Here is a 26,515-nt window from a genome sequence, read left to right as displayed (position 1 = left end):
ATGCTCGTAAAACAATGCTACGAACAGAACGATAACATTGTAACAAAGTGAGAGCGAGGAGAGCGGCAGGTACCAAATCACGACCACAAAAAGGTTTTTTTTATTTTTTTTGTAACCTTTCCATCAAATCACTTCAAGGGGTCAAAAATACTATATGGCATTTTACCCTTATACAAATAAACATCTGATATACAGGTGCGCCAATGAGTATTCTAAAACTTGCCTTAAACTTGCCTAGGAAAATCTTGGTTTATCTCTAACAAGATCCAGGTACATGCTGGGTACATGCTGCAACATTTCAGTGACATTTCTGCAGAGGCTAATGGCCCATCGGATTAGCACAGCAGGGGTCCCTGGCAGTCCCATTCAGTTTGAATGGGACTGCCAGGGACCCCCACTGTTAATCCGATGGGCCATTAGTCTGTCTGCAGAAATGTCACTGAAATGTTGCAGCATGTACCCAGCATGTACCTGGATCTTGTTGGTGATTGCCCCAGATTTGTTTTGGAATACTCGTCGGCACTACAGTACATGTTGAACATGGGTACGTAATCACTAAGGGGGAGATTCAATGAGGTTGTGGTGGGGTAACACACCCATTGACTTGACACCTAACGCCGGATCGGGTGTGTTAATCCGCAATGGACCTTAGTGTATCTCCCCCGTTGACACAGATTACACACTGGAAGTGTGGGTCATGTTTGTAGGTTAAGCTCTAGCCCTGGCTCCTTGGTGCACTCACAAACACGATGGAAGCTGCCTCGGGTGCACAACAACCCCCCCATTAGGGGATAATCCTGTGAGAGCAAAATCTTAAATTAGGAAGAACCGGAACTCCAGATGTCTTAGTAAATGATCCAATGTATTGACCCAAAACGTCGATCCTCCTACAAGGAAAGAATACTTTTGATCGTTTACCAAGACCGCTAAAGTGCCGGTTCTTCCTAATTTAGGATTTTGCTTTCATCCCCATTACATAATCAGAAGAACTCTATGGACTTCTCACGCAGTTGGGAACAGTTCGATTTTGTACCATGACTTCAGAATATTTGATGATATAAAAGCTGACAAGTGGGAGGACCCAAGACTGTATTGTGTTGATGTAACTGAAGCTGGTGCAGAAGGACACATGGAATTAGACATTCCCAGCGCGTCTAACAACTGTCTATTGTCTGAGCTGTAACTGTTTAATTGTCCTTCGATGTTTGACGTAACATTTTCACCCAGCGCTGATTTGTAACAACAACCACATGATTGTATTAGAAGGTCAGGGATGCCAGAGGTTCATTTCAAGACTGAAAACAGCTGGTTGTGACATGATGACAATTTGATATTAGAAATTGCTGTTGCTGCATGTACAGTAGCTATGGGTCATTGCAGCATTTCGTTATTGTATCTTCTAACCAGCGGTGCTCAACTACAGTTATCAAGCTCCTCCGCCCCTCCCCCCCCCCCCCCCACCAACGAGTCAGGTTTTCAGGATATCCCAGCTTCAGCACAGGTGTCTCAATCAGCCCCTACTTCAGCACAGGTTGCCTAAGTCTGATTGAGCCTCCTGTGCTGAAGCTGGGATATCCTGAAAACCTGACTTGTTGGGGGGAGGGGAGGGGGGACTGGAGTCGAGCACCCAAGTTCTAACCCACAGATAATATTGGGTTAAAGTTTTGCACTTTGGTGTTCACTAATGGGCTAAAAAAAAGTGCCAAGTTGGTAAATGTTGGAGGTTGTGCACAATATTGAAGATAAATACGTATTTTTCGTAAGGTTTGACATTTTTCTGCGTTCTCTTTTTTGATGTGCAGTACAGTTGCGAACTTAAACCATAACGTATACATCTGTCTGGGATGCTGAAATGATAATCACCAGCACTTTGGGAGAAAGTGGGTCTAGAGCAACTTTTAATGGTGTTCTTCATGACAATTTTGCAGTGCTGTGTCCACTCACTGAAAAGAACTGTCTCCTAAACTCATAAAAATAGCGCTTGTAATAGACATTGTATGTATGAAGGGTACAAGGCTTTTTATTATAATTGAGCACATTCAAATAATGTTATGAGTTTCTTTCAAACACGACCACATTTCCAAACCCAATATGCTGTGGGGGCCGTCTTTGTTTATCCTCAGAGGATTCCAGGCTGCATATGATTTTTATTTAATGATAAATATGTCTCGGGAGACCAGGCATTTACACCTTTTTACCAGGATCATACATTGAGCAAAACATGTAAAGTGAAATAAATTGTTCATTTATTTGCATGAAAAGGCATGCACACAATGATGCACAAACTAAATAAGAAGAGACACACTTACTTGGGAACTGGGGTAAAAATCTACACCTTTCTAGCTGCTGTGCACTCTAAAACAGAGTTTTTCCTTGACCGGGACTTAGCTCCAAACGTCCTGGAGTTAAAATCGGTTTACAATCCCAACCAAGTTTTTTGAGAACTTGGTCCCTGAAAGCTGGACTTAGAAAATATTCCGGGAAAGTTTTTCTGAAGCCGGTGCTTTGCTATTCGCGCAAGAGCATCTTTTTGTCTTTTCAAAAACCCCGCTTGACTTCTGGTGCTGAGAATCTCCTATTTGATTGGCTCAGGGGTTTCCTATAGTATTTTGGCGTTCATTCACAAAATACTATGGCCAATCACAGCGTGGGAACTTTCCTTTCAGCCAATCGGAGGGATGCCGGTCTCTGAAGCCGGGTAAGCGGGGAATCTGAATCTGCCAAGGGACATGTGCAAGTTTGCCACCGTAGTCCCTTGCTATTCAGATGCCACCCGCTGGGTTAGGCTCCTCCAAGTCTGGGAGGGCAAATGGTAGTTCGGACGACTTCCATTCATCCCAGGACGTGGGTACTTGAGCCCTTCCCTCTTACCCAAATGGTCTTCACACCTCAAGCATCCTCTGGTGGCTTTCAACTCCGATGTCCTCCAGACTTACTGGCACCAACTTGGTAGTCCTGGCAGTCTGTCGGAACATTGGTTCTGAAAGTCCCAGCTCATTACTGTGCACCACAGTATATACCATATTAAAAAAACTATTAATAAAAGATACTGTTATATGTCCTAAGTCTCTGGGTATGGGGAATAGAATAAAAAGCTGCACTTTATTTTCTATTAGCCTATATTCCTCAATAAGAGTGCATAAAATACATATCAATGTGTTGTGTAAAATACAAAAATGGAGTATTAGTCCTAATATAAACAAACGTGATTTGCAGCACAAGCCCTATTGTAGGTTGCTTTCTCAATCCATATGTTTCTGAAAGGTCCAAGTTTTTTGGGGAGCGCAGGTATATGTGAAACGAAAAGAAAACATACAAACAATACTCAAACAAACACAAAATCTTCTGTGCTCTACTCAAATACCCTTAATAAAAAATACTTAAAACACAAAGTCTCATACTCTGTCCTCCTTAAGGCCCGGCTCCTCACTCTTGTCCTCAGCAACACTCGCGTCGCCCGTCTCCGTACTTCCGGGTTTAATCCCCGGATGATGGACTGGAGTCAGGTCTGCAGGCAGGTAGCACTGTGTGCAGCGTCCCACACAGCGATTTCTGGATCGACTCAACGCGTTTCACCTTTGCTACGGTTTCATCAGGAGTGCTGCTGAGGAGAAGAGTGAGGAGGCCGCCCCAGATCACAATGCTTACTTTGACTTGACACTATGTGGGTGTGTTTTACCATATACTTACTTTATATAAAGCTCTTGTCTACACTATTTTTGGTCTCTTTACCTAATTCCACGAAGGTCCCCGCACCTGTGGATGTACTGGGTACAGCACCGCAAAGACAAGAAATTGCCACTGATTGGGATATGCACTAAAAGATTGAGAAATCTGTGAGTACAAACTCAGTTGGATTTTGGAGAAACCAACTCCTCAAAATCATTTAAAACATATTACACTATTGCTTGTATGTTTTCTTTACATTTGTACGAGCCCGAACCTTTCAACAAATTAAAACCCCTGTACTTGTCCAATTTTGTTTATTTTTTTTTAAAGACCAATCACCAATTTTTAGCCCAACAGACTTATTACTTTGGTTATCATCATCGTAACTGGGATAAAGCTGTTTTAGTGGATATCTTGTATGTGTAGCTTTGCTGTAACACCATGGCAGGCGTATAAATATTCATTCTCGACCATTATGTTTTTATTACGTTAAATCTTTTGCAATCTTGAAAGTACAAATGAGCAATTCAACTGCAGATGAGACATTCGTATTGCACATTTTTCAAACAAGTAAAAAAGAGAATTTTTTTTAATGGAAATGAAATGTATTTATTTGTTGTGGATTCTGTTTCTTCTGCATGAGTCTATTGCATTTCTCTTATTAAAGAATAAGGAAAATAATATCCAGAAGCACATAGGTATGAGATGGGTTGCCCTGAGTTTCAGTTATTGTGATTGACCCATCTGCCTAGACGATCTTATCTATGTTCTTGGTGCCTGAGACACAGGGAGATAAAGGGACTTGCTCAAGGTCACAAGGAGCTGACACTGGGAATTGAACCAGGTTCCCCTGCTTCAAACTCAGTGTCTCACCTCACTGAGCCGCTTCTTCTCCCTATTGATGAACTACAATACATTTCAAACACAAACACATCAGAGTGGTGAATTCAGGTCCCTATAATACTGGATTTAAGAAAGTGTAAGATGTGAGGTGCTTGTAGGCATCACAGTTGTTCCAAGCGTCTTCTATTTTTCAAGCAGACATGTCAACAACAGTATTATAAACAAAATGGAAGTCCTGTATTTTCCTGAAAGCGTTGGAGGAAGTCTGTAGTAAATGGAACACATGTTATCAAATCCTTCTTATTAAAGTCAATATATTTTAATGTGTGCATGTTCTTTTCTAGACTAAGGACGCCCTATTCACTATTTTCCAAGACCTGAGGCCTGTTGATCACTTCAATATTATTGGGTTTTCCAACCGAGTTAAAGTGTGGCAGGAGAATCAGCTGGTGACAGTTACTCCCAACCATATCAGAGATGCCAAGAAGTTCATGTACGGCCTGTCCCCTACAGGAGGTAACATCTACCCGCCATTTTTTTTTCATGCATAGCTCTTAACCTGTTGAATCATTGTACTTCATTCACACATCTAATTGTTAAGAAGATGATGCCATTAAGGTCTGTGTGCATAACCGGTGTGTGTAAGAGGAATATCATGTTTGAAAGGATGGAATCTGTTGAGATCACTAGACGCATGTGATAGAAGAAGGTGAGTAAAGTAGACTTGGTCGATACTGACAATCATGGTGAGTTGATGAGCATTTAATTAATGTGCAATGCCAAACGAGCTGTACACTACTCTGAATCAGACACCTCCTGAAGCAGCAGGAGCAACTTCTTTGACACTTATTTTATTCTTGAGTGGCCTTCTATGTGGCACTCTGGAGGACCATTGGCCATCATCCCTTATTTTCCCCTTGCTTATGGCTTCACCAATAACATTGCCAGCTTCATATTTTACTCCGGAATGCAGTTGTGGAGGTAAAACTGGGCCAGTTGAGATTTGGGAAATTCCCCAGTTTATGTAAGCACAAGAAATGCTGCACTGCCCAGGTTTTCTTGTACAATCCAACTGGATATGCTACTGCGTTGATATACACCATGCTGACTTGCAAATCTAACTGCACTGTAGCCACACCTTCATATCCTTAGAACAGTTGAAATATTTTGATTGGCATATTTGTAATTAAAGATACACATTTGTTGCTTTAGGAAGCAATAGTGGGATATGCTTATATAGCAGGGGTTCTCAACTCCAGATCCTCCAACATGTCAGGTTTTCAGGATATCCCTGCTTCAGCACAGGTGGCTCAGTCTTTGCTATGGCTGCTCTGTAGACACAAACATAGAAGACAATGGAGAGAACAAAAAAGAGATGAAGAAACTATGTAATACGTTCCTCAGGGATTCCCCGAGGAAGCCAAAAAAAGAGCTGGCGAAACGCGTTGGATTATACTAAATTACATGAGACTTTTTTTACACTGAGGACTGTCAGCTAAAGATCTTTTGCACTGGAGAAGAAATACAGATATTGGAGTATTGGCAAGTTGCAGGCAGTGTTGAGACGGTGAGCAGCTGCACAGTGAGAGATCATGTGATGGGAGCACCAGCTGAGATCCGGAATCAGCTGTCCCACTTGGGAGACATGACCGCAGACCTCCGGAGCTTCAGACTGAAGTGCTTGTGCCAGTACCAAGGACTGAGATTATCAACAACAACAAAAGAACTCACAGCTTGTGTGTATTTTTATGCGTGGCCAATATACAACTTTTGGAACGTATTACACTGTGTTCTTTTCTCCTATTTTTTGTTCTCTATCTTGTCTTCTATGTTCGTGAGTCCACAGAGCCGTGCTTTTTCTTTCACCTGGAATACTTGACTGGCTGAATGGCCTACAAAATGATGCTTTTGACATATCGGTCTCATTATAATTGATCTTAAAGCCTTAAACCTTCCTCACTGACTACCCCACACCTCTGGAATGCCCTTCCCCTCAATACTCGACTAGCACCCTCTCTATCCACCTTTAAGACCCACCTTAAAACACACTTGCTTAAGGAAGCATATGAGTAGCTCCATGGCTGCTAATTGAAACCTCATACATAAACCTTGACCCCCTGCAGACACACTTACCAGAACGCCCTCCTACTGTCTCTGTACGTTCTTCCTACCTACCAATTAGATTGTAAGCTCTACGGAGCAGGGACTCCTCTTCCTAAATGTTACTTTTATGTCTGAAGCACTTCTCCCCCTTATGTGTTATTTGTATTATTTGTTATTTATTTTATTGTCACATGTATCACGTGTATGTGAAACGCTATGTACATTTATGGCGCTATATAAATAAATGAATGAAGGAACAAAGGGCACTGCGGATTTGAGCAAAATAAACTCATTTATTGAGCCAACACGACGTTTCGACCTAAGTGGTCTTTTTCAAGTGACAATGCCATTGTCACTTGAAAAAGACCACTTAGGTCGAAACGTCGTGTTGGCTCAATAAATGAGTTTATTTTGCTCAAATCCGCAGTGCCCTTTGTTCCTTCATTCATCTGTCTTGGACTGATTGCAGGCTTTCGTGCAAACACTGGAGCACCGGTAATTGTATGTTTTTTCTATTTTTGAGGTGTGCAGCATCACTTTATTTGTTCTGGGCTATATAAATAAAGACATACATACATACACACATACTATACATACAATTGTGGTGTCATCACTTCATTGTTTTTGTTACAACCAGGATCTGAGTATAAGAAATCTGTAACAGAGCTCCACATGGAATATGTATCTGATGAAGAAGAAAATCTATTCATCCAAAATAGATCCCAAATAGACTCCTTATTGATTAAACCCAGTGTCACCATTTTGTGACTCCCTTGTAATGTTCCCATAATAGCATACTGCAGGGGTTCTCAACTCCAGTCCTCAGGACCCCCCTATCGCTGCTTCAGCATTGGTGGCTCAATCGAAGAGCCTGCTTCAGCACAGGTGGTTCAATCAGTGGCTCAGTCTTTGAGCCACCCACCTGTGCTGAAGCAGGGATATTCTGAAAAGATCACCCCAAACAGGTCAGTTAAGTTGAGAACCTCTGGCATGCTGTACTGCAGAGCATCTAAAACAATATAATGAAGAACAGGTACATACCCTCCCATGGCTCTCTGCACTTTTGGAGAGAATGGAAGAAGAGCTCTCTCTCTCTTGCATTCAGGTCAGAGATGATAGGGATCCGGATAGGGACACCCGGTGCCCAAATATCGGTGGCATTTAAAGGTTTACAAATGGGGAATTCTCCGTCTCCTTCTTGATGATGTTCTGTATAATGTGATGCCCTTTATTCCCCCTGGGAAATTACCGCAATGTTGCCCCCAGGCCCAGCACCCAGAGCATCCTTCCTGCAAAGTCCCTTCTTCTCTTCTTGTCCATACTGTATAGCTTGAATATTCTTCTTGGCGACTGTAACCTCTTACTATCTGGTGTTTCTGTTATTTGGGGGTTATTTGCTGAAGTATGGTGCTGTACAGATTATGCCCAGTTTTGCAGCCAGAAACCTCCGTGAATAGAAACCCTCATCTCTGCCCTAGCAAGGTATTGTAACCTTTATTGCTAGACCAATGTCACTCTACCATAAATGTGCCAGCACCTACGTTTTTTACTGTCCTAAAATCTTGGCACCTATATACTCCAGGATTAACACAACATCCTCCTTATGTTGTTCCAGGTCAAGGCCGATCCCCAGGTTATGTGCAGTCCTTAGACAAGCATAAAGATGTCCTCCCCGCAAAAAACCCCAAAAATAAATGCTCGCCCCCAAAAATGTTAACACATTTTTTCCCCCTCCTAGGTAGGAAGCAGGGGGTCTACGGAGCTGAACTGCATTCATTTCGGCTTCGGGGATCCTCTGCTTCCTGAGATACTTACCTCTTTAGGGGGTGCCGTGATCTCCTGCTCAGTCTTAGCTGTCCCATCACATTGGCTAATAGGAAGCCGTGACGTCACAGGTGGCTTCCTGTTGGCCCATGTGACCGGTGGCTTTAAGCCTGAGCCGGAGATAACGGCACCCCCCCTTACTCTGACCATCTCTCGCTTGTAACATTGACCACTACTTATTTCAGTCCCTCAGGTCTCTATTGTGCCTTTAATATCAGCAATAGACTTCTCGTTTTCTCATATGGACAAGCACAGTTATCTTGAGGAGGGCACACCATGGTGACACAGTAAGGGAATTCGAACATGATTGAGCTAGACACAAGGCTATCCTAAATCCGAAAGAAAGCCTCAAATCAAATAGGGTCTCAGGATTTACAGCAGATAGGAAAATGGGAAGAGACAGCGGTTCTTATTTGCCATCAAATTTTCTATGTTTTGTATGTGTATATAATCTTGTTGTCAGTTTATGTTACAGTATGCTGCTTAGGTTGTGAAGCTGTTTAGGGGTGCAGACTCCTCTCCTAATGTTCTTAAAGTACCTTGTATCTGGGTTGTAGAGCTATGCAAGAATAAAATAATAATATCAAAACAATAGTATCTACAGCATACGGCAGCTTAGCAATAATACGATTAATTCAGTAGTCCCAAGACATGATGTACTCTCACTCACAGGAATAACCAACCGTAAAGTCTTGTGAATTGATGCCATAATTGTCACAGGAGTAAATACTCAGAACTGGAGCATTATATTAAAAATATGATAAAGCTAGTGTCATGCCAATTCTGCATTACTTTGCTCAGTTCAACAATGGACTCTCCAGAGGAGGCAGTCAGGCACAACCACATTATAATAGGATGTATCAACATTTGCATCTATAACTAGTACCATTTTCCTTTTTTCTTTATGTCTATGAACTCCGCAAGGTTTATCCAACATGTAAGAAACAAGATGAGACACCTGTGCAAAATGAATGTAAATTTACATTCTTCTCCAATGTTTTGAAGAAAATTGCATGAGCTTAATTCATATTCCTCATTGGAATTTGTGCACGTGAATGCACCATCATAACAGGTGTTTTACATTTCCTTAGGTACAAACATCAACGAAGGCATCCAAGTTGGGGCAAACCTCCTCAATGACTACCTTGCTAAAAGCAACAGGGATGAGAGGAGCGTGTCCCTGATCATCTTCCTTACTGATGGAAGGCCCACTATTGGGGAGACCAAGTCCAGCAAAATCCTAGGCAACACCAAGGATGCCATACGGGAGAAGTTCTGCCTGTTCAGCATCGGGATTGGCAAAGACGTAGATTACAACCTGCTTGAGAAACTATCTCTGGAAAACTGTGGCATGATGCGTCGGGTCAATGAAGATGAAGATGCGGCCGCCCAGCTCAAAGGGTATGTGACTGTGTCTCTGATCCTGCAAATACAGTGGAGGCACTGCAGAAATCCAGGTGAAGTGCAGCTACAGTGTAGCACATGCAATGACTCAAAGGTTTGTCAAACCACAAGGATTGGATCAGCACCACAATACACATAAAAAAGGAAAAACTGAGTAAAAAAAAAAAAACTTACAATATCCATTTGGCTTGTTTTCTGGCTTCCTTTAATATGATCTCCATTTGGAGGTGCTACAGAAATAATAAATAAAAAAATAGGTTAGACATGATAAGTTAGACATCAACTGCTCTCTCTCTAAAGCAACGTTTCGGGGTTCATAACCTCGTCCTCATATTAAAGGACCAGCCAAATGGACATTGTAAGTTGTTGTTTTTTACTCCATTTGTGTGCTGATCCAATCCGTGTTTTTTTTAGACTGTTTGGATGCCTATTGGCGGACGCATCGAATCTGAGCACCGTTAGGAACAGTAAATCTGCGACAAAACATTAGTGGTGAGTCAGTGCAAGTTCTTTATTGTTTTTTTAAAGGTTTACGAAGGCGCGTCATTGGACGTGCAGGGGAAATGCCCTTTGTTTCTATGGATGTCATTGTAACAAATCAAGAACTGTGCTTGTCGGGCTCCGGAGATTATAATATTATTTTGCCATTTGTGATATTTTTTTGAACCAACGTGTTTGGAGGAACCAGAAGTCTTCTTTCCCCATGGGAGGGTTGGTTTTTAATATTTGAGAAAATTCAGCATATCCTGTCATTTTGTGGACGGATTTCTTTTCTTCAGCAACAGATACTGTATATTGTTACAATCCAAAAACGGTCTTCTCTAAAAGCCACAGATTCCATTTCTAGAGGAAGCTCTCCTCTATCTCCAGTATATACTGTATGTGGCTCAAGTAACCATTTCCCGGTGCAGCACTTGCTATCCTTTTGGTAGCTTTAACGTTCCTTTGCAGGTAAATTTCTAAGCATATCTCAGCTGCAAAATGGGATTTCAACGTAAATGTCTCGTATTTCATTATCTGACTCATTTCAACCTTTAGGGCTGTTTTCTGCTGCAATATGAATATTTAAATGTTACTCTCTCTTTGTAAGGGTATACACTAATTTTGTGAGTCTGTACAAATCTAGTATATGTGTAGCCCATCTACCCCTGCCCCTAAGGGAGATATGGGTGGGTATGGCTTTTCCTGGCTACTCTGTGTGTTATGCTGTGACCTGTTGGCAACAGGAGGGCTGAGCGCTCCGCGATGGTGTGGGGAGAAACCAGGACAGGGGACAAGTTACCTTGTTCTCAGTAGATGCAGCGCCTCCAGCCAGCAGGGATCCTCTGTGGTTGTTCAGGGGATGAGCCCCTACTAACATTCCTCCATACAGCAGAGACAGTCACAGCATTGTCTTTTCTGATATTTATTGTAGGCAGATGATCACAACAGAGAGGCAGACATTCTTCCTAGCTGTTTGTTAGTACTTGCAGAGCAGTGCCCTGCACCAAGCTTTATACCCAGCTCAGGCCTGTTATACTCCTCCTCCATCTCCTAGTTAGAGCCCTGACTCAGGCCTGCTCCTCTTCCCTCCCATCCCCTCATGGGTGGGAGGATGAGACTCCTCTCTTCTCCTATAACTTCATCTTCTCTCAGAACTGGACTCACTCTTAATTTGGGAGAATGTCAGAATTTATAATCTTTTGGGGAGTGTCTGTAACTCTGACTCATAACAAGCCAGATCTGGATTCTGATAGGCCCTTACCTACAGGGTTTGTTCCAATCAATATCCACCCCTCAGATTGACATTCTCAGTAGTTGCTAGGCCCACCCTTGGATACTGATGACATCATCCAAGGCTGTAACACACCCACAGGCCTACAGAAGGAATTAACCTTTCCACTGCCTGCACTAACAGGACTGACACTGGAAAGGCCCAGAAAAAAGAAGTAGCTGCTGGGAGGCTAGGCTATATATGGTTTAATATTAACCAGCCTATATTATATGAATCACATGCATTTTTAATCATTTGTGAACTCACTGATATCCTTTTCCTACTTAGATTCATTTTCTTTTTGTCTGATCATTTCCCAGATTAGTTTCTTGTCCCATGCTGGGCCTGGCTTAAACCTGTTCCATGTTGGGCCAATTATTTAAGGATGTTGTTTTACATGAACTTTCAAGACAATAGAGGTCACATCTGCTAATGGGACCTCTGTGATCTCTCATGATAATGAGATGATATTCTCATGATAATTATTGTCCATAAACGATTCTTATATTGGCCCTAAAATAGTATCACAACTTGCAAGGAAAGTACAGTAATCCAATTTAACAAGGAACAATTTCTTAGATTTGGCAGCTAAGGAAACCAAAAGTATCTTGCTAAGCTCTGAGCACACAGTTTATATTCCAAAGTAAAAGTATTCTCGTCTTGCTTATCCAAGATATATTGTGTTTTAAAGAAACACTAACACAGTGGTTTCCAACCTTTTTTTGGATAATGAACCCTATGTGAAATTCTGAGGAACCCCCCAACCCTCTCTAATAGCGTGTCTGAGATCAGATGCATTGTAAGGAACCCCAACCCTCTCTAATAGCGCATCTGAGATCAGATGCATTGTAAGGAACCCCAACCCTCTCTAATAGTGCGTCTGAGATCAGATGCATTGTAAGAACCCCAACCCTCTCTAATAGCGCATCTGAGATCAGATGCATTGTAAGGAACCCCAACCCTCTCTAATAGCGCGTCTGTGATCAGATGCATTGTAAGGAACCCCAACCCTCTCTCATAGCAACTCTGTTATTAGATGCATTGTAAATTCTTTTGTATTTGATACCATTTTCAAATCACCAGAAAATTGTAGGGAGCCCTTTAGGGATGCACAGGGGAACCCAAGGGTTCCTAGGAACCGTGGTTGAAAAACAGTTCACTAACAAGTAGTCATGTTCTGGTGCTAAGAGCAGTGCTCCATCAGATTGATGAACGCAATTGGAACACAAGTGGAGCCCCTTGTGCTTCATGTATTGGGTGAAACGCGTAGCGGTCGTAGCACAGCTGATTTGATTCCGTGCCTGCGCAGTACCTGATGGCGCACATTGGAGAGACGCTAGGCTCCTGTATGTTAGAAATCCTTCGCTGGAGACGCAACCCGGAACTGCAGTATAAGGACGATACACAGCTGGTCCCAGCGCGGGACAAAGTCAGTAAGCACCAAATTTCCAGCGTTTTTGATCGGCAAAAGGCACCCTGAACTGCTAACCCACTAACCTCACTTCACTTGAATTGTAAGTTTCTACTTACTCTTTTTACTTGTTCAACACATATGTTATACTTACCTCTGGTGCGCTCTGTGTTTCTTTCTTTTCTTTTTTAATTGTGTGGCAATGTGCTTCTTATCTCTCTGGCAGCAAAAGGGTTAATATATTCCCAAAACAGAAACTATATCTAGGAAGGAGCATTAAGCAGAGCACAGAAACATTATATGAAGGGCATGGAATATATACTGTGTATATATATATATATTTTTTTTATAAGAGTGGGGTTGCCTGTGCAAACTCTTGTTCAACACACTGTCATATATACAAAGGACTACCCAGAGGAAATCAAACTCCATGTCTCAGCTCACCATGTTTAACTTTAACCCATGGTTATTATTGCCTTCTATAGTCTGACTCCAGAGACGTGATTGCTACTGCGACCCCTGGATCCGTCTTCTGCTCACAGTCGCAGACGCAGTTAGTACCCGCCGGCCAGTGTTATCTTATGTATAATTATTTCAAAACCCCCTTTTCAACGTGACTACGCTTGTAAACATGGGATCCTGACGTTTGAGATGGGCTTTACTACCTATACCTCTACCTTATCTACCCTTACTACCTATACCTCTACCTTATCTATGAATACTACCTGTATCTCTACCTTATCTACCTTTACTACCTATATCTCGGCCTTATCTACCTTTACTACCTATATCTCTACCTTTTCTATCTTTACTACCTATATCTCTACCTTATCTATCTTTACTACCTATATCTCTACCTTATCTACCTTTACTACATATATCTCTGCCTTATCTACCTTTACTACCTATATCTCTACCTTATCTACCTTTACTACCTATATCTCTACCTTATCTACCTTTACTACCTATATCTCGGCCTTATCTCTAATGTGTCACGATCACCTAATCCAGTGGTGCTCAACTCCAGTCCCCAAGACCCCCCAAACAGTTCAGGTTTTAAGGATAACCTGACCGATTTGGGGGTCTTGAGGACTGGAGTTGCGCACCCCTGCCCTAATCTCTGTTGCTAAATATATCTCAGAGGTGGCGTTGATATCCTTAAATAGGTTTCTTTTAATCCTTGGGGTGGAACAAACAAGATTTCCAACTATCCCCCCCACCTGACAGAAGTCTCCTTTTATAACTGAATACAATAAACATTTTCAAACCCTATTTTTTTTTATTATTACACGTATTTTACATACAGTATATGTTAAGATATATAATGCATATATCACTGTTCAGCATTCATTTTTCACAATATTACAATTATTTGAAAGTACATTAAGGGTGATGTAATTTTATTTTCGGGGGGGGGGGGGGGGGCTCCTCTAAGGCATCAGCCTGTGCTTTGTGTTTTTAATTTGTATTTTCTTACATCACCTGTATATATATATAGAATATGTCGTTGTTGCTGCCACGCCTCCATGCTCACTGCCTAGGAAGAAATCAGAAACTATGCAACCTCTCCTTGCCTGGCTCAAAAGGAGTGCTACTGTACATCGAGGTGTCAGTATTTACACATTGGTGCTCAGCGTCTTTGGTTACCTTTCTCAGGGTGCTGACATCCATGCAGCCTGGTGTTGTGTTAATGAAGGGCGCCAGGAACTTTTCTCTCGCAAACGGTTTCTTTATTCACGTAGAGGAGCATACACACTTCTTCTCTGGGTGTTCAGGCAGCATCCCAGAGAGGCCTTCTCACCTTTTACATCAATAGATTTCGGTAATCCCTTGCATAGTAGATGGGGCTTTCCTACATCCCACCAGGATCCTTGGCCGGGGTGCATCCTCATTCAAGGATCCATATCCTGTCACCCTGTTCTCTTAGTCCCTACCTTGGATGCAGGTGTGCTTATGGGGCCTGTTATTTGAGCAGCTCGGTTATGATGCTTTGAGCCCCTATTCAAGGGACTTCTTGCCGAGTATGACACACATCCCCTGTATCACATACATCCCCTGTATTAGGTAGGACACGCCTCCCCTATATAATGTGGCCCTATTCTCAATAAGGGACACTTTCCCCAACTGAAAAACAATAATGGTGACCATACATTCTGACATGTAGTTACACACTTAAACTAGACTCCATATACATATAATCCGTTTGAGATTTCCTCCAGAGGCGTTCCTCTGAACGCCTCTGGAGGAAATCTCATACGCTCGCAGACTTCATTCCCTACAAATTTATGCTGTCCTGTTTCAACTCTGTCCTCTCTCAGGCTAACCAAACCTATTTTCCATCACTAATCAACACACACAAGTCTAAACCACGCCGACTCTTTTCTGCCTTTGACTCTCTACTCAAACCACCCTCGGCTGCCTCCTCTTCTTCCTCCATCTCACATAAGGACTTTGCTGACTTTTTTAAGGAAAAGGTGGAATCCATATGTCAGAACCTCCTATATGTTGCCTCCTCACATCCCACACTGCTTCCCAACTCTCCTCCTGCCTTTCTTGACTCTTTTTCCGCTATCTCGGAGGTGGATGTGTCACTGCTGATCTCTTCTTCTCCCTCTACCACTTGCCCTCTTGATCCCATTCCCTCCCATCTCCTAAAACCTCTTGCTCCTTCTATAATCCCTATGCTCACACAGATCTTTAACTCTTCCTTCTACTCTGGTACCTTTCTATCCTCCTTCAAGCATGCAACCGTTATACCATTACTCAAAAACAGCAAGCTTGACACTGCCTGTCCTTCTAACTATCAACCTGTCTCCCTCCTGCCTTTTGCCTCCAAACTCCTTGAACATCTTGTATTCTCTCGATTGCTACACTTTCTCAACACCTATTCTCTTCTAGACCCTCTACAATCTGGCTTCAGCAGTGCTCACTCCACTGAAACAGCCCTCACTAAAATAACTGACGACCTCCATGCTGCCACAGACAGAGGTCATTACACTCTGCTCATATTACTCGACCTCTCTGCAGCGTTCGACACCGTGGACCACCCTCTTCTCCTTTACATTCTCCATACTCTTGGTATTCGGAATAAAGCTCTATCCTGGATCTCCTCTTACCTCTCCCATCGTACTTTCAGTGTCTCTTTTGCTAACACCTCCTCCTCCTCTATTGATCTCTCTGTGGGGGTACCCCAGGGCTCTGTCCTGGGACCCCTTCTCTTTTCTCTTTACACACTCTCTCTAGGTGACCTAATCACATCTTTTGGGTTTAAATATCACCTCTATGCTGACGCCACACAAATTTACCTTTCAACCCCTGACCTTACATCTGCTATACAGACCAAAGTTTCTGAATGCCTCTCTGGAATATCATCCTGGATGGCCATCCGCCGACTGAAACTTAACATGGCAAAAACAGAGCTCCTTATACTTCCTCCCAAACCTGGCCCTACTACCTCCTTCCACATTACTATTGGAAATACGATAATTCACCCAGTAGCCCAAGCACGCTGCCTAGGGGTTACATTTGATTCCTCTCTCTCATTCTCCTCTCATATTCAAACGTTTCTAAAACTTGTTGCTTTTTCCTCCGCAATATCACAAAGATACGCCCTTTCCTCTGTTACTCGACTGCTAAAACTCTGACTCAGGCCCTCATTCTCTCCCGTCTCGATTACTGCAACCTCCTGCTGTCCGGCCTTCCTGCCTCTCACCTGTCTCCCCTACAATCTATCCTAAACGCTGCTGCCGGAATCACTCTACTCTTTCCTAAATCTGTCTCCGCATCTCCCCTCCTGAAATCCCTCTCCTGGCTTCCGATCAAATCCCGTATCTCACACTCAATTCTCCTCCTCACTTTTAAAGCTTTACATTCTTCTGCCCCTCCTTACATCTAAACCCTAATTTCTCGCTATGCACCATCCCGACTCTTGCGTTCTTCTCAAGGATGTCTTCTTTCTACCCCCTTTGTATCTAAAGCTCTCTCCCGCCTTAAACCTTTCTCACTTTCTGCCTTGCACCTCTGGAATGCCCTTCCCCTCAATACCCGACTAGCACCCTCTCTATCCACCTTTAAGACCCACCTTAAGACACATCTGCTTAAAAAAGCATATGAATAGCACTGGATAATCCTGGACACATGATACATAAAGCTTGGCCCCCTGCAGACGCGCTTACTAGAACTCCCTCCTACTGTCTCTGTACGTTCTTCCTACCTACCAATTAGATTGCAAGCTCCTCGGAGCAGGGACTCCTTCCTTAATGGTACTTTTATGTCTGAAGCACTTATTCCCATAACCTGTTATTTATATTATTTGTTATTTATATGATATGTATTACTACTGTGAAGCGCTATGTACATTTATGACGCTATATAAATAAAGACATACAATACAATATACAATGAGATCCCTCATCAAGGTCTCCTCCTGGGAACCTGAAAGCTTCTATATCCATCCCTCCATCTCTCGCTTTCCATCTCTCTCTCTCCATCTCTCGCTTTCCATTTCTCTCTCTCCATCTCTCTCTCTCTCTCTCTCCCCATCTCTCTCGCTCTCTCTCCCCATCTCCCTCTCTTTCTCCCCATCTCTCTCTCTCTCGCTCCCCCATCTCTCTCTCTCTCTCTCCCTCCCCCATCTCTATCTCTCTCTCTCTCACTCCCCATCTCTCTCTCCCCATCTCTCTCTCCCCATCTCCCTCTCTCTCTCCCATCTCTCTCTCTCCCCATCTCTCTCTCTCTCCCCATCTCTCTTTCTCTCCCCATCTCTCTCTCTCTCTCTCCCCCATCTCTCTCTCTCTCCCCATCTCTCTCTCCCCCCATCTCTCTCTCCCCATCTCTCTCTCTCCCCATCTCTCTCTCTCTCTCTCTCTCCCCATCTCTCTCTCTCTCTCCCCCCCCCATCTCTCTCTCTCTCTCCCCATCTCTGTCTCTCCCCCCATCTCTCTCTCTCTCCCCCATCTCTCTCTCTCCCCATCTCCATCTCTTTCCCCATCTCTCTCTCTCCCCATCTCTCTCTCCCCATCTCCCTCTCTCTCTCTCTCTCTCCATCTCTCTCCCCATCTCTCTCTCTCTCTCCCCCATCTCTCTCTCTCCCCCATCTCTCTCTCTCCCCCATCTCTCTCTCTCCCCCATCTCTCTCTCTCCCATCTCTCTCTCTCCCCATCTCTCTCTCTCCCCATCTCTCTCCCCATCTCTCTCTCTCCCCCCATCTCTCTCTCTCTCCCCATCTCTCCCTCCATCTCTCTCTCTCCCCCCATCTCTCTCTCTCTCTCTCTTTCTCCCCGTCTCTCATCACAGGTCACCATGCCTATAGTGCGAGTAGTTAGAATAATACCCAGGCATCCCTATGCCAGGTGACAGGCTAGACATATTCTAGAAGGTGAGCATGGCTAGGTTTATGCCTAGTCACATCTACATCATGTGATGGGAAGGGGTGTTCTACTGCAGCAACCCATGCAGTTAACTCTTTGGCCCCTGTAACCGCCTAAGTGAACATAGTAATGCCAGAGGGGGATTACACCTATTATCAAAATAATGTATGTATATTATTTTGTGAATTCCAGATTTTATGATGAAATTGGAACGCCTCTCTTGTCCAACATCCGTATTGATTACCCACCAGACAGGGTAGAATATGTCACACAGAATATGTTCTTCAACTATTTTAATGGCTCAGAAATAGTCGTCGCTGGGAAACTGGTGAACCGCTCAGCCGAGAGCCTACATGTGGAGATCACGGCAAGCAACAGCAATAAATATGTCGTCCTAGAAGCTGATGTAAAGATAGAAGGAATGAAACTAGATGAAATCACGGGATCTGCAGACACTAAGGACCGCAAGGAAGACATGAATCACATAGAAAGGTTGTGGGGCTACTTGACTTTCAAGGAGCTCCTCACATCTTGGTTTAAGAGTAACAGTTTCAAGGAGAAGGAGAACGTAATGGGAAAAGCCAGAAAGCTTGCATTGACCTACAACTTTGTGACCCCGTTTACACTGCTGGAAGTGAAGGATTCTGAGTTTCAGGCGGATCGTCCCAAGGAAGAGTCAACCAGCCTTTACACTGAGGGGATTGGACAGAAACTGATGAATTTACAGGGGAAAAAATCTCCAAAAGGTACATTATCATTTATTTACTTGGAGCAACATTAATTAATAACATTAATATAGTGCCCTTATCCAGGGCACTGTACATTAGTTAGTAAAACAATTGTTTTGTTACATATGGAAAATGTCATGTGATGGGTATAGATTAATTGTTAAGCTGTCTTTGTGGTAGGAGGGGAGGGAACATTATGGTCGGGAGATGGGTTATATGCATCGAGAGCTTGCTTGGTTGGTGGGCAGGGGTTGGGGTTATGAGAAGGAAGCACCAAGGTTTTAGCTGTTTTGGCACGTTGTACAACCTGATGCACTGCACACGATAAACAAGTTTTTATTTTTTTTCTATCTAGGTTCTCCTCTTGAACAGCTGGGCAAACCAAAGTCATCTGTCTCCAAAACATCAGGTAAGGGAATGATGCCTTTAATCCGCCACCGAGAGTCCCTAAATATCCGCGGTGTCCCGGTGTATCTTGGCCATTGGCCAGTCATGAGGCTCTCCCAACTACTGACACAAAATTATTCTTCCATTGTAGTATTGAAACATTGGTCTTCGAAAAGTATTGATAAAGATTAAAACTACTCCATGGTCACAGGTTGGGGTCCTGAAGAGGATCCTATTATTAATAGGAACGTTAATGCAAAATAAATGATTGTCATTTTGTCTTGTCCTATCGACTGCTGTGACCTTGATCTAAATGTGATAGAGAGTGACTGACTGCTAAGTAATTAGCACATATATATCAATGATCTATAGCAGTGTTTTTCAACAGGGGTTCCTAGGAAGCCTTGGGTTCCCCTGTGCATCCCTAAAGGGTCCCTGCAATATTCTGGTCATCTGAAAATTGTATCAAATACAGAAGAATTTAAAATGCATCTGACAACAGAGTTGCTATTAGAATCGTTGGGGTTCCTTACAATGCATCTGACCACAGAGTTGCTATTAAAATGGTTGGGGTTCCTCAGAATTTCACTTAGGGTTCCTTATCCAAAAAAAGCTTGGAAACCACTGATCTACAGCAATGTGCATGATCACTCATTCGGTAGTTATCCCCTTGTGCTGGCCATGCCAGCTGTCACACATGTAACCACAAGTACGATGAGGGATATATTTGACCTACCTTGAACTTGATGGACATGTTTTTTTCCCCCAATCCCCTGTACGATGCAACTATGTATGTAAATACCTTTTAGAGGTCTTTAGGTGCAGTGTCACTTAGCAAAATATATTGGAGCAGCAGCAGGGTGAAATTGTTGCGATGTTACACCATCTCTAGCATTTTTACACTTTAATCTCATATAATTTGATATATTGCATCACTTATTGTTATCTTTACAGTACATCTTAACCCAAATGCTCAGAAACCAAACTTGCGATGATCAGGACTCGTATATAAAGCCGTTTTTAGAAAATCTAAAATGTCAGACAATTTTAGGCGTCAAAATGGAAGGTTATTTAAAATGGTAGCTATCCTGTTACATGACAACGTGATGTTACTCCATTGGGATCCTAACCTACCACGTTGAACTGCGTCCACACCTTAATGGCGCTACAGAGTGGCTACATTTACAATATTCTGAAAAGTATGTAACTGCGGTTAATATACTCACAACACAGTGACGATGATGAAAGTTTGCTTCACGCCAAATAAAAGGGACCTCTGCATGTAATCCCAAATAAAAGCATGTTAATCACGTTCTTGCATTGTCCCTCCATGCTTGAAACGTAGTCATTCACAAAAATACTATTACTGAAAAAAGGGTCTTTACATGGACTATTTATTCTTATTAACAAGATACACAACATTTCGGGGGTACCCACAACCCCTTCCTTGGGTGATTCAAACTTCAATCTATTAGCAGACATTTTCTTAGAAAAGGTCATGCTACACTGAAGTGTGTCTCTTTTGTAACTTAAGTGTCTAAAATGACACGTTAACTACTCAAATAAGCCCCATAGTGACCCATGGTAAAACAGTACCTTCCTCTTCCTGCATCTTCGCCTTCAGAGCAGCACTTTGCATGTCCTTCCTAATCACTGAAGAGGTGACATGATTTGTGTAAACATGAAAAAGATTAACTCATAGACATAGCAATAACATTTCCCCCCAGGACTTCATGTCACAGAGACAAAGGCGCAGCGGGAATAGGAGGCAAATTCCAGTCATGTCAATAAAACTATATTTGGATCTCTGAAAACATCTCTCTGAGAAATAATATTTCAACGGAAACTCGTATATTTAGAACTGTAACACAGCACGTCTTTCTCCAGCATTTTGCAATTGTTACGTGACCCATTTCCTTTGTATATTTTATACATCCTCCCAGCGGACGGAGACCCGCATTTCGTTGTTGATTTCCCTTTGAGCAAACTGGCTGTCTGCTTCAACATCGATGGTGAACCTGGGGACATCCTCAGTCTGGTGTCAGATCACAAGAACTCTGGTAAGTGCCCGTTCGGGGATTTAATAGACACAGGCAGAGGTGTCAGCGGCACAAAGCACTCACCCGCATTGTGTTCGTATTCATCATGCGAGAGGAATCCAGGGATTGGCAAGGAAGCAACTTTGGTTAGGATATTAGTGTGGCCTTCTTGTTCCTGTCTGCGGATATTGGACCATATTTACAAAGCCGTGCTACTCCATAGGATGCCTTACAGCACGGCTTAGTACATAAACAGGCTGTACGGTGGCTTCCAGCACGGCTTAGTACATAAACGGGCTGTACGGTGGCTTCCAGCACGGCTTAGTACATAAACGGGCTGTACGGTGGCTTCCAGCGCGGCTTAGTACATAAACGGGCTGTACGGTGGCTTCCAGCACGGCTTAGTAAATAAACGGGCTGTACGGTGGCTTCCAGCACGGCTTAGTACATGAACGGGATGTACGGTGGCTTCCAGCACGGCTTAGTACATAAACGGGCTGTACGGTGGCTTCCAGCACGGCTTAGTACATAAACGGGCTGTACGGTGGCTTCCAGCACGGCTTAGTACATGAACGGGATGTACGGTGGCTTCCAGCACGGCTTAGTACATAAACGGGCTGTACGGTGGCTTCCAGCACGGCTTAGTACATAAACGGGCTGTACGGTGGCTTCCAGCACGGCTTAATACATGAACGGGATGTACGGTGGCTTCCAGCACGGCTTAGTACATAAACGGGCTGTACGGTGGCTTCCAGCATGGACGGTGTTTTATGTAAGACTAAGACTGCTCGAGGGAAATACTGTATGGCCTTTTATTCACTTGAATGTCGCGCACCATGGAAGGCGTCTTGTGGAGTAGCACTTCTTGGTCAATATGGCCCTTATTGGAATCGTGGATAAGGAGAGGGAGGTGGCTTTGAAACTGGATTACAGAGGGGAGGGATTTGTACTTAAAGGTAGTGAAGAAGAGTGTATATATAGAGGACCGTGCTTATACCCTTCCTGCTGAGCACACTGCAAAATTATACATAAGCGAGGAGATAAAGTCAGCATGTTTATAAGCCAAGTTTAAAGTGTATTTAAAACGGTTATGTGCCTGCTTTTTAAAGGCATTAATTACCTTGTAGACTTAAATCCTCTTAAACATGGCACTGCCATTCGTCTATTTCAATCCTGGGAGTGACTGCGCCATTAAAGTATTTTAAACATCATGGGTAACGTTATAGTCAAGTCTTAATGTTCACCTCCCATGACTGTTAGGGTAAACCAGGCCTACTTGAATCTAAATAGAGGGACTCGATTCTTGGCGTACGGTGAGAGGTTCAATCCCCCTCCCCTCCCTCTCTTCTTTCTCTAGCCACTTTCTTTTCGGACCACAATGTGGTCTAGAGGCCATGCCTCATTTGGCGATAATCTATTCTATCCTATCTCCTATATTTAAAAAAAAAAATTGTATTAGGCTACCAATAATCTATTATGTCTGTCAAATGTATATCTGCCTAATAAAAATGTTTGGGGGGAAAAAAAAGTATTTTAAACATCGGTGCACAGGTCATTAAATTGACTGAGAAATCCGTCTTTGGTCCTTGGATGTACTTCAGGATAATATTCATACAATGTGTATTTTGTATGTTTATTCTTTAAAGGTGTAACAGTTAATGGACAGCTAATAGGAGCTCCAGCACCTCCAAAGGGTCATAAGAAACGAAGGACCTACTTTAGCAGAATCACCATCATCATCAACAAACCAAAGCGTTCTTACATTGAAATTACACCTGCCAAGGTCATCCTGGACAGCAAGGATAGGCTGATCCTGTCAACCGACAAGAGTGCAACAGTGAAGAGTGAGGACCTTGTGGTCTCGGTTGTGGCCAAATCCAATGTCACTGTGACCATCCAAGGCACCATCAGCTTTGTAATCCTGGTTCATCACTACAAGAATCCAGCTCCATTCCAGAAGAATCACTTGGGATTTTACATTTCTAACAGCAAAGGGTTGTCCTCTAATTCCCATGGGCTTCTAGGTAATTAGCAATGATTTTTTACTTCCATATAACATGCTATTAGTCGTATGTCACGTTTTTATACATTACAAATGTACAGGATGTGCAGCCGCTACTGTGGTGGAGCCTACCTAACACCTTTTTGCTGCTACCTACAACATCCTACACAGGCAAAGATCTTTTAGTTACTCAATAACAACTGGGTAAAGAGATGTTGATGAAGACGTGTCATGTATTCAAGAGATAGGAACACTTAAATGTGCCATGTTACTGTAGGTGTATTGACAGGCTTATACAGTGAAATCCCTCATTTAACTATGGCTGACATTTTTAATTATTTCTTCACATATATATTTCATTAATTTTAAAATTGTGCGCCAATCATAGTAGAATTTGTCCAAACCCACCATTATTGAACAGTCCTGTAAGCATAAATTCAATTAATAAATAGTAAGTTAGTCAATGAGGATATCATTATTTACCAGCAAGTTGTTGGTTTTCTCATAGAACATAGTGCGTTCACCTGGTTACTACTGTAACACATTTTACTTGTTACAATTATCTACCAACTGTAAATCAATGTAGGAAAACATGCACAAGAATGTCTGTAAAAAGCATGTCTCACTCATTGTAGAGGAAATGACTTGCTCAATACTCTTTTACTCTGCTCTTTCATATTACAGATTGTTAAAGATCATAAGCAATACAGTGTCAACTCTCTGTGTTTATCTCACATTAAATATGGCTAAATCTCTGTGCCAGATGTTGTATGAGGAGGACTCTACTTCTCAACCTCTCCCCGGTGCACAAGTAAAAAATAACATTGCTTGCAATAGCAAATCCTTTCTTTTGTTCGATCCAGTGCTTATTTTGTACCAGCTTTGCACTTGGGTCTTTTTTTTTATAGACCCATACGAGGGGTGCTTGTCTCTACTTCGTATACCACTAAACATATTTTAATAAACAATGTTATTCACTTCAAGAAACAATTGTTTAGCCGTGTACTGCATGCAGAATCCTGTGAAGCATAACTGTGTACGCCTTTCTTCCCATGTACTGCAGGTCAGTTCCTGTATAATGAAGTGAAGGTCACTCAAGTAACTGTCGGTACCAATCCGCAAGCTGTTGACCAAACCTTTGTCGAGCCTGGTAGACCAGGTCCTGCCCAGAATGTGGTTAACATGTTGAGTGTGAGAAATCGCTTGGTCCCCGTCATCAGAAAGCAAAGGAAGATATACAACGGCCTTCACCAGGTGGACTGTTGGTTTGCAAAGAATAATGCAGCCAAACTGATTGATGGAACATACAAGGATTACCTGGTGTCTCATCTCTTTGACTGTGGAAGTGATTTGATAACCAATGAAGTTTAAGATCAAAGCACACAAGGCACTGTAGACAATTTCAACTACATTCCACTTTTCATAATGGAGGAGAACATTGATCTTGTTTTTGGAGAACTCGTATGTTTTTATTCAATGGGGCCTTCTATCACCTGGCAATGCACTGAAGGTACCTTTAGCAACTTAGGGGTTATAGAAGGGACACCATGACCAGCTAGAGCAGAATTCAGGATCGAACTTGGTAACCATTTTTAATGAGCGATATTTATGTTTCAATCCAAGGATTTCCTATGTAATCGTAATATTGTCGTATATCACCACTGTAGGTATGTACTGTACAAGTAGCTATTTCAATCCAAGGATTTCTCATGTAATCATAATGTTATCATATGCCACCACTACAGTTATACAGGTAGCTGTTCCGTTGTCTACCAGTTTTTTAATGACATACATCTTGTGATGATTCCGTTACCTCAAATTAAGTTTCATATTACTTGTTTGTGTCTGAAATTGTCAGTATCATTCTCAAATACACTTCCACTTGGCAACTCTCATGTAACGTTGCCAATTATGTGAGACTTCTACACAACTAAAGTTCCCAAACACCACATTCTAAAAAATGAATGACTCTTAATTTTCAGCTGGAATGAAGGGATTAGTTTTCTCTTGGCGCCGTCTATCCTCCGGTGTATAATAGTAGAAACTCTGTGCACGCTACTGCTGGTGTATGGTTGCGAACTAAGAAGTTATTGACATTCAAAGCCTGATTTGTACTGTAGAACAGCGGTGCGCAAACTGTGGGGCGTGCCCCCTTGGGGGGGCGCAAGATTATGTAGGGGGGGCGCGGGCTGCTTGCAGGGAAACCTGGGGGCGGGCAGAGCTGTGCACGGGCGGCCAGAAGCTCCGTGCTGCTGCTTCTATGTGTCTGTGTCTTGCAGAGGGGGCGGGGCTTCTCTCTGCACATAGACAGCCCCTCCTTCTCTTCCTGTCTGCTTCCCGCACCAGTTTTCAGCAGCATGGGGGGTTGGGGGATCGGAGCATGTCGCCCCCCCAGGTGAAAGTGTGTGTGTGTATTTGAGTGTGTGTGTGTGTGTGTGGGGGGGGGGGATTGAGTTTGTGTGTGTGTGGGGGGGATTGAGTTTGTGTATGTGTGTGGGGATTGAGTTTGTGTGTGTGTGTGGGGGGGGGTTGTGTGTGTGGGGGGGGGGATTGTGTGTGTGTGGGGGGGGATTGAGTGTGTGTGTGTGGGGGGGGGATTGTGTGTGTGTGTGGGGATTGAGTGTGTGTGTGTGGGGGGATTGAGTGTGTGTGTGTGTGGGGGGGGGATATTGTGTGTGTGTGTGTGTGGGGGGAGGGGGGGATTGAGTGTGTATGGGGATTGAGTGTGTGAGGGGATTTAGTGTGTGTGTGTGGGTGGGGATTGAGTGTGTGTATGTGGTGATTGATTGATTGATTTAGAGAGTGTGTGTTGTAATGCAGTGGTGCGCAAACTGGGGGGGCAATGAGGTGCAAGATTATTTAGGGGGGCGCAGGCGGCGTGCGACGAAAACTGGGTGCGCGGGCCGGCAGACGCTGTGCGCGAGGGGCGGCCAAGAAGATGTGCACGGGCGGGCAGCCGAAGATGTGTGCGGGTGACTGAACA

The 26,515-nt window shown here is 43.2% G+C and overlaps 1 protein-coding gene across 1 annotated transcript in view; it reads left to right on the top strand.

Annotated features, from left to right (window-relative positions):
• The window catches only part of ITIH5 (inter-alpha-trypsin inhibitor heavy chain 5), a 104,242-nt gene extending 78,759 nt beyond the window's left edge, over nt 1-25,483 (top strand). Inside the window, exons 8-14 of the mRNA XM_075599416.1 lie at nt 4,857-5,028; nt 9,531-9,840; nt 18,569-19,122; nt 19,460-19,513; nt 21,435-21,551; nt 23,177-23,554; nt 24,596-25,483. Of these exons, the coding sequence (XP_075455531.1) occupies nt 4,857-5,028; nt 9,531-9,840; nt 18,569-19,122; nt 19,460-19,513; nt 21,435-21,551; nt 23,177-23,554; nt 24,596-24,903 (1,893 nt within the window). The 3' untranslated portion in view covers nt 24,904-25,483. The remainder of the gene's footprint in view (nt 1-4,856; nt 5,029-9,530; nt 9,841-18,568; nt 19,123-19,459; nt 19,514-21,434; nt 21,552-23,176; nt 23,555-24,595) is intronic.
• Nucleotides 25,484-26,515: the final 1,032 nt, after the last annotated feature.

Source organism: Ascaphus truei, chromosome 5 (genome assembly GCF_040206685.1).
Source record: "Ascaphus truei isolate aAscTru1 chromosome 5, aAscTru1.hap1, whole genome shotgun sequence".
In the NCBI taxonomy this organism is placed as follows: domain Eukaryota; kingdom Metazoa; phylum Chordata; class Amphibia; order Anura; family Ascaphidae; genus Ascaphus; species Ascaphus truei.
The sequence above is the reverse complement of the archived record's forward strand: the minus strand, read 5'-3'. Positions and strand labels throughout refer to the sequence as shown.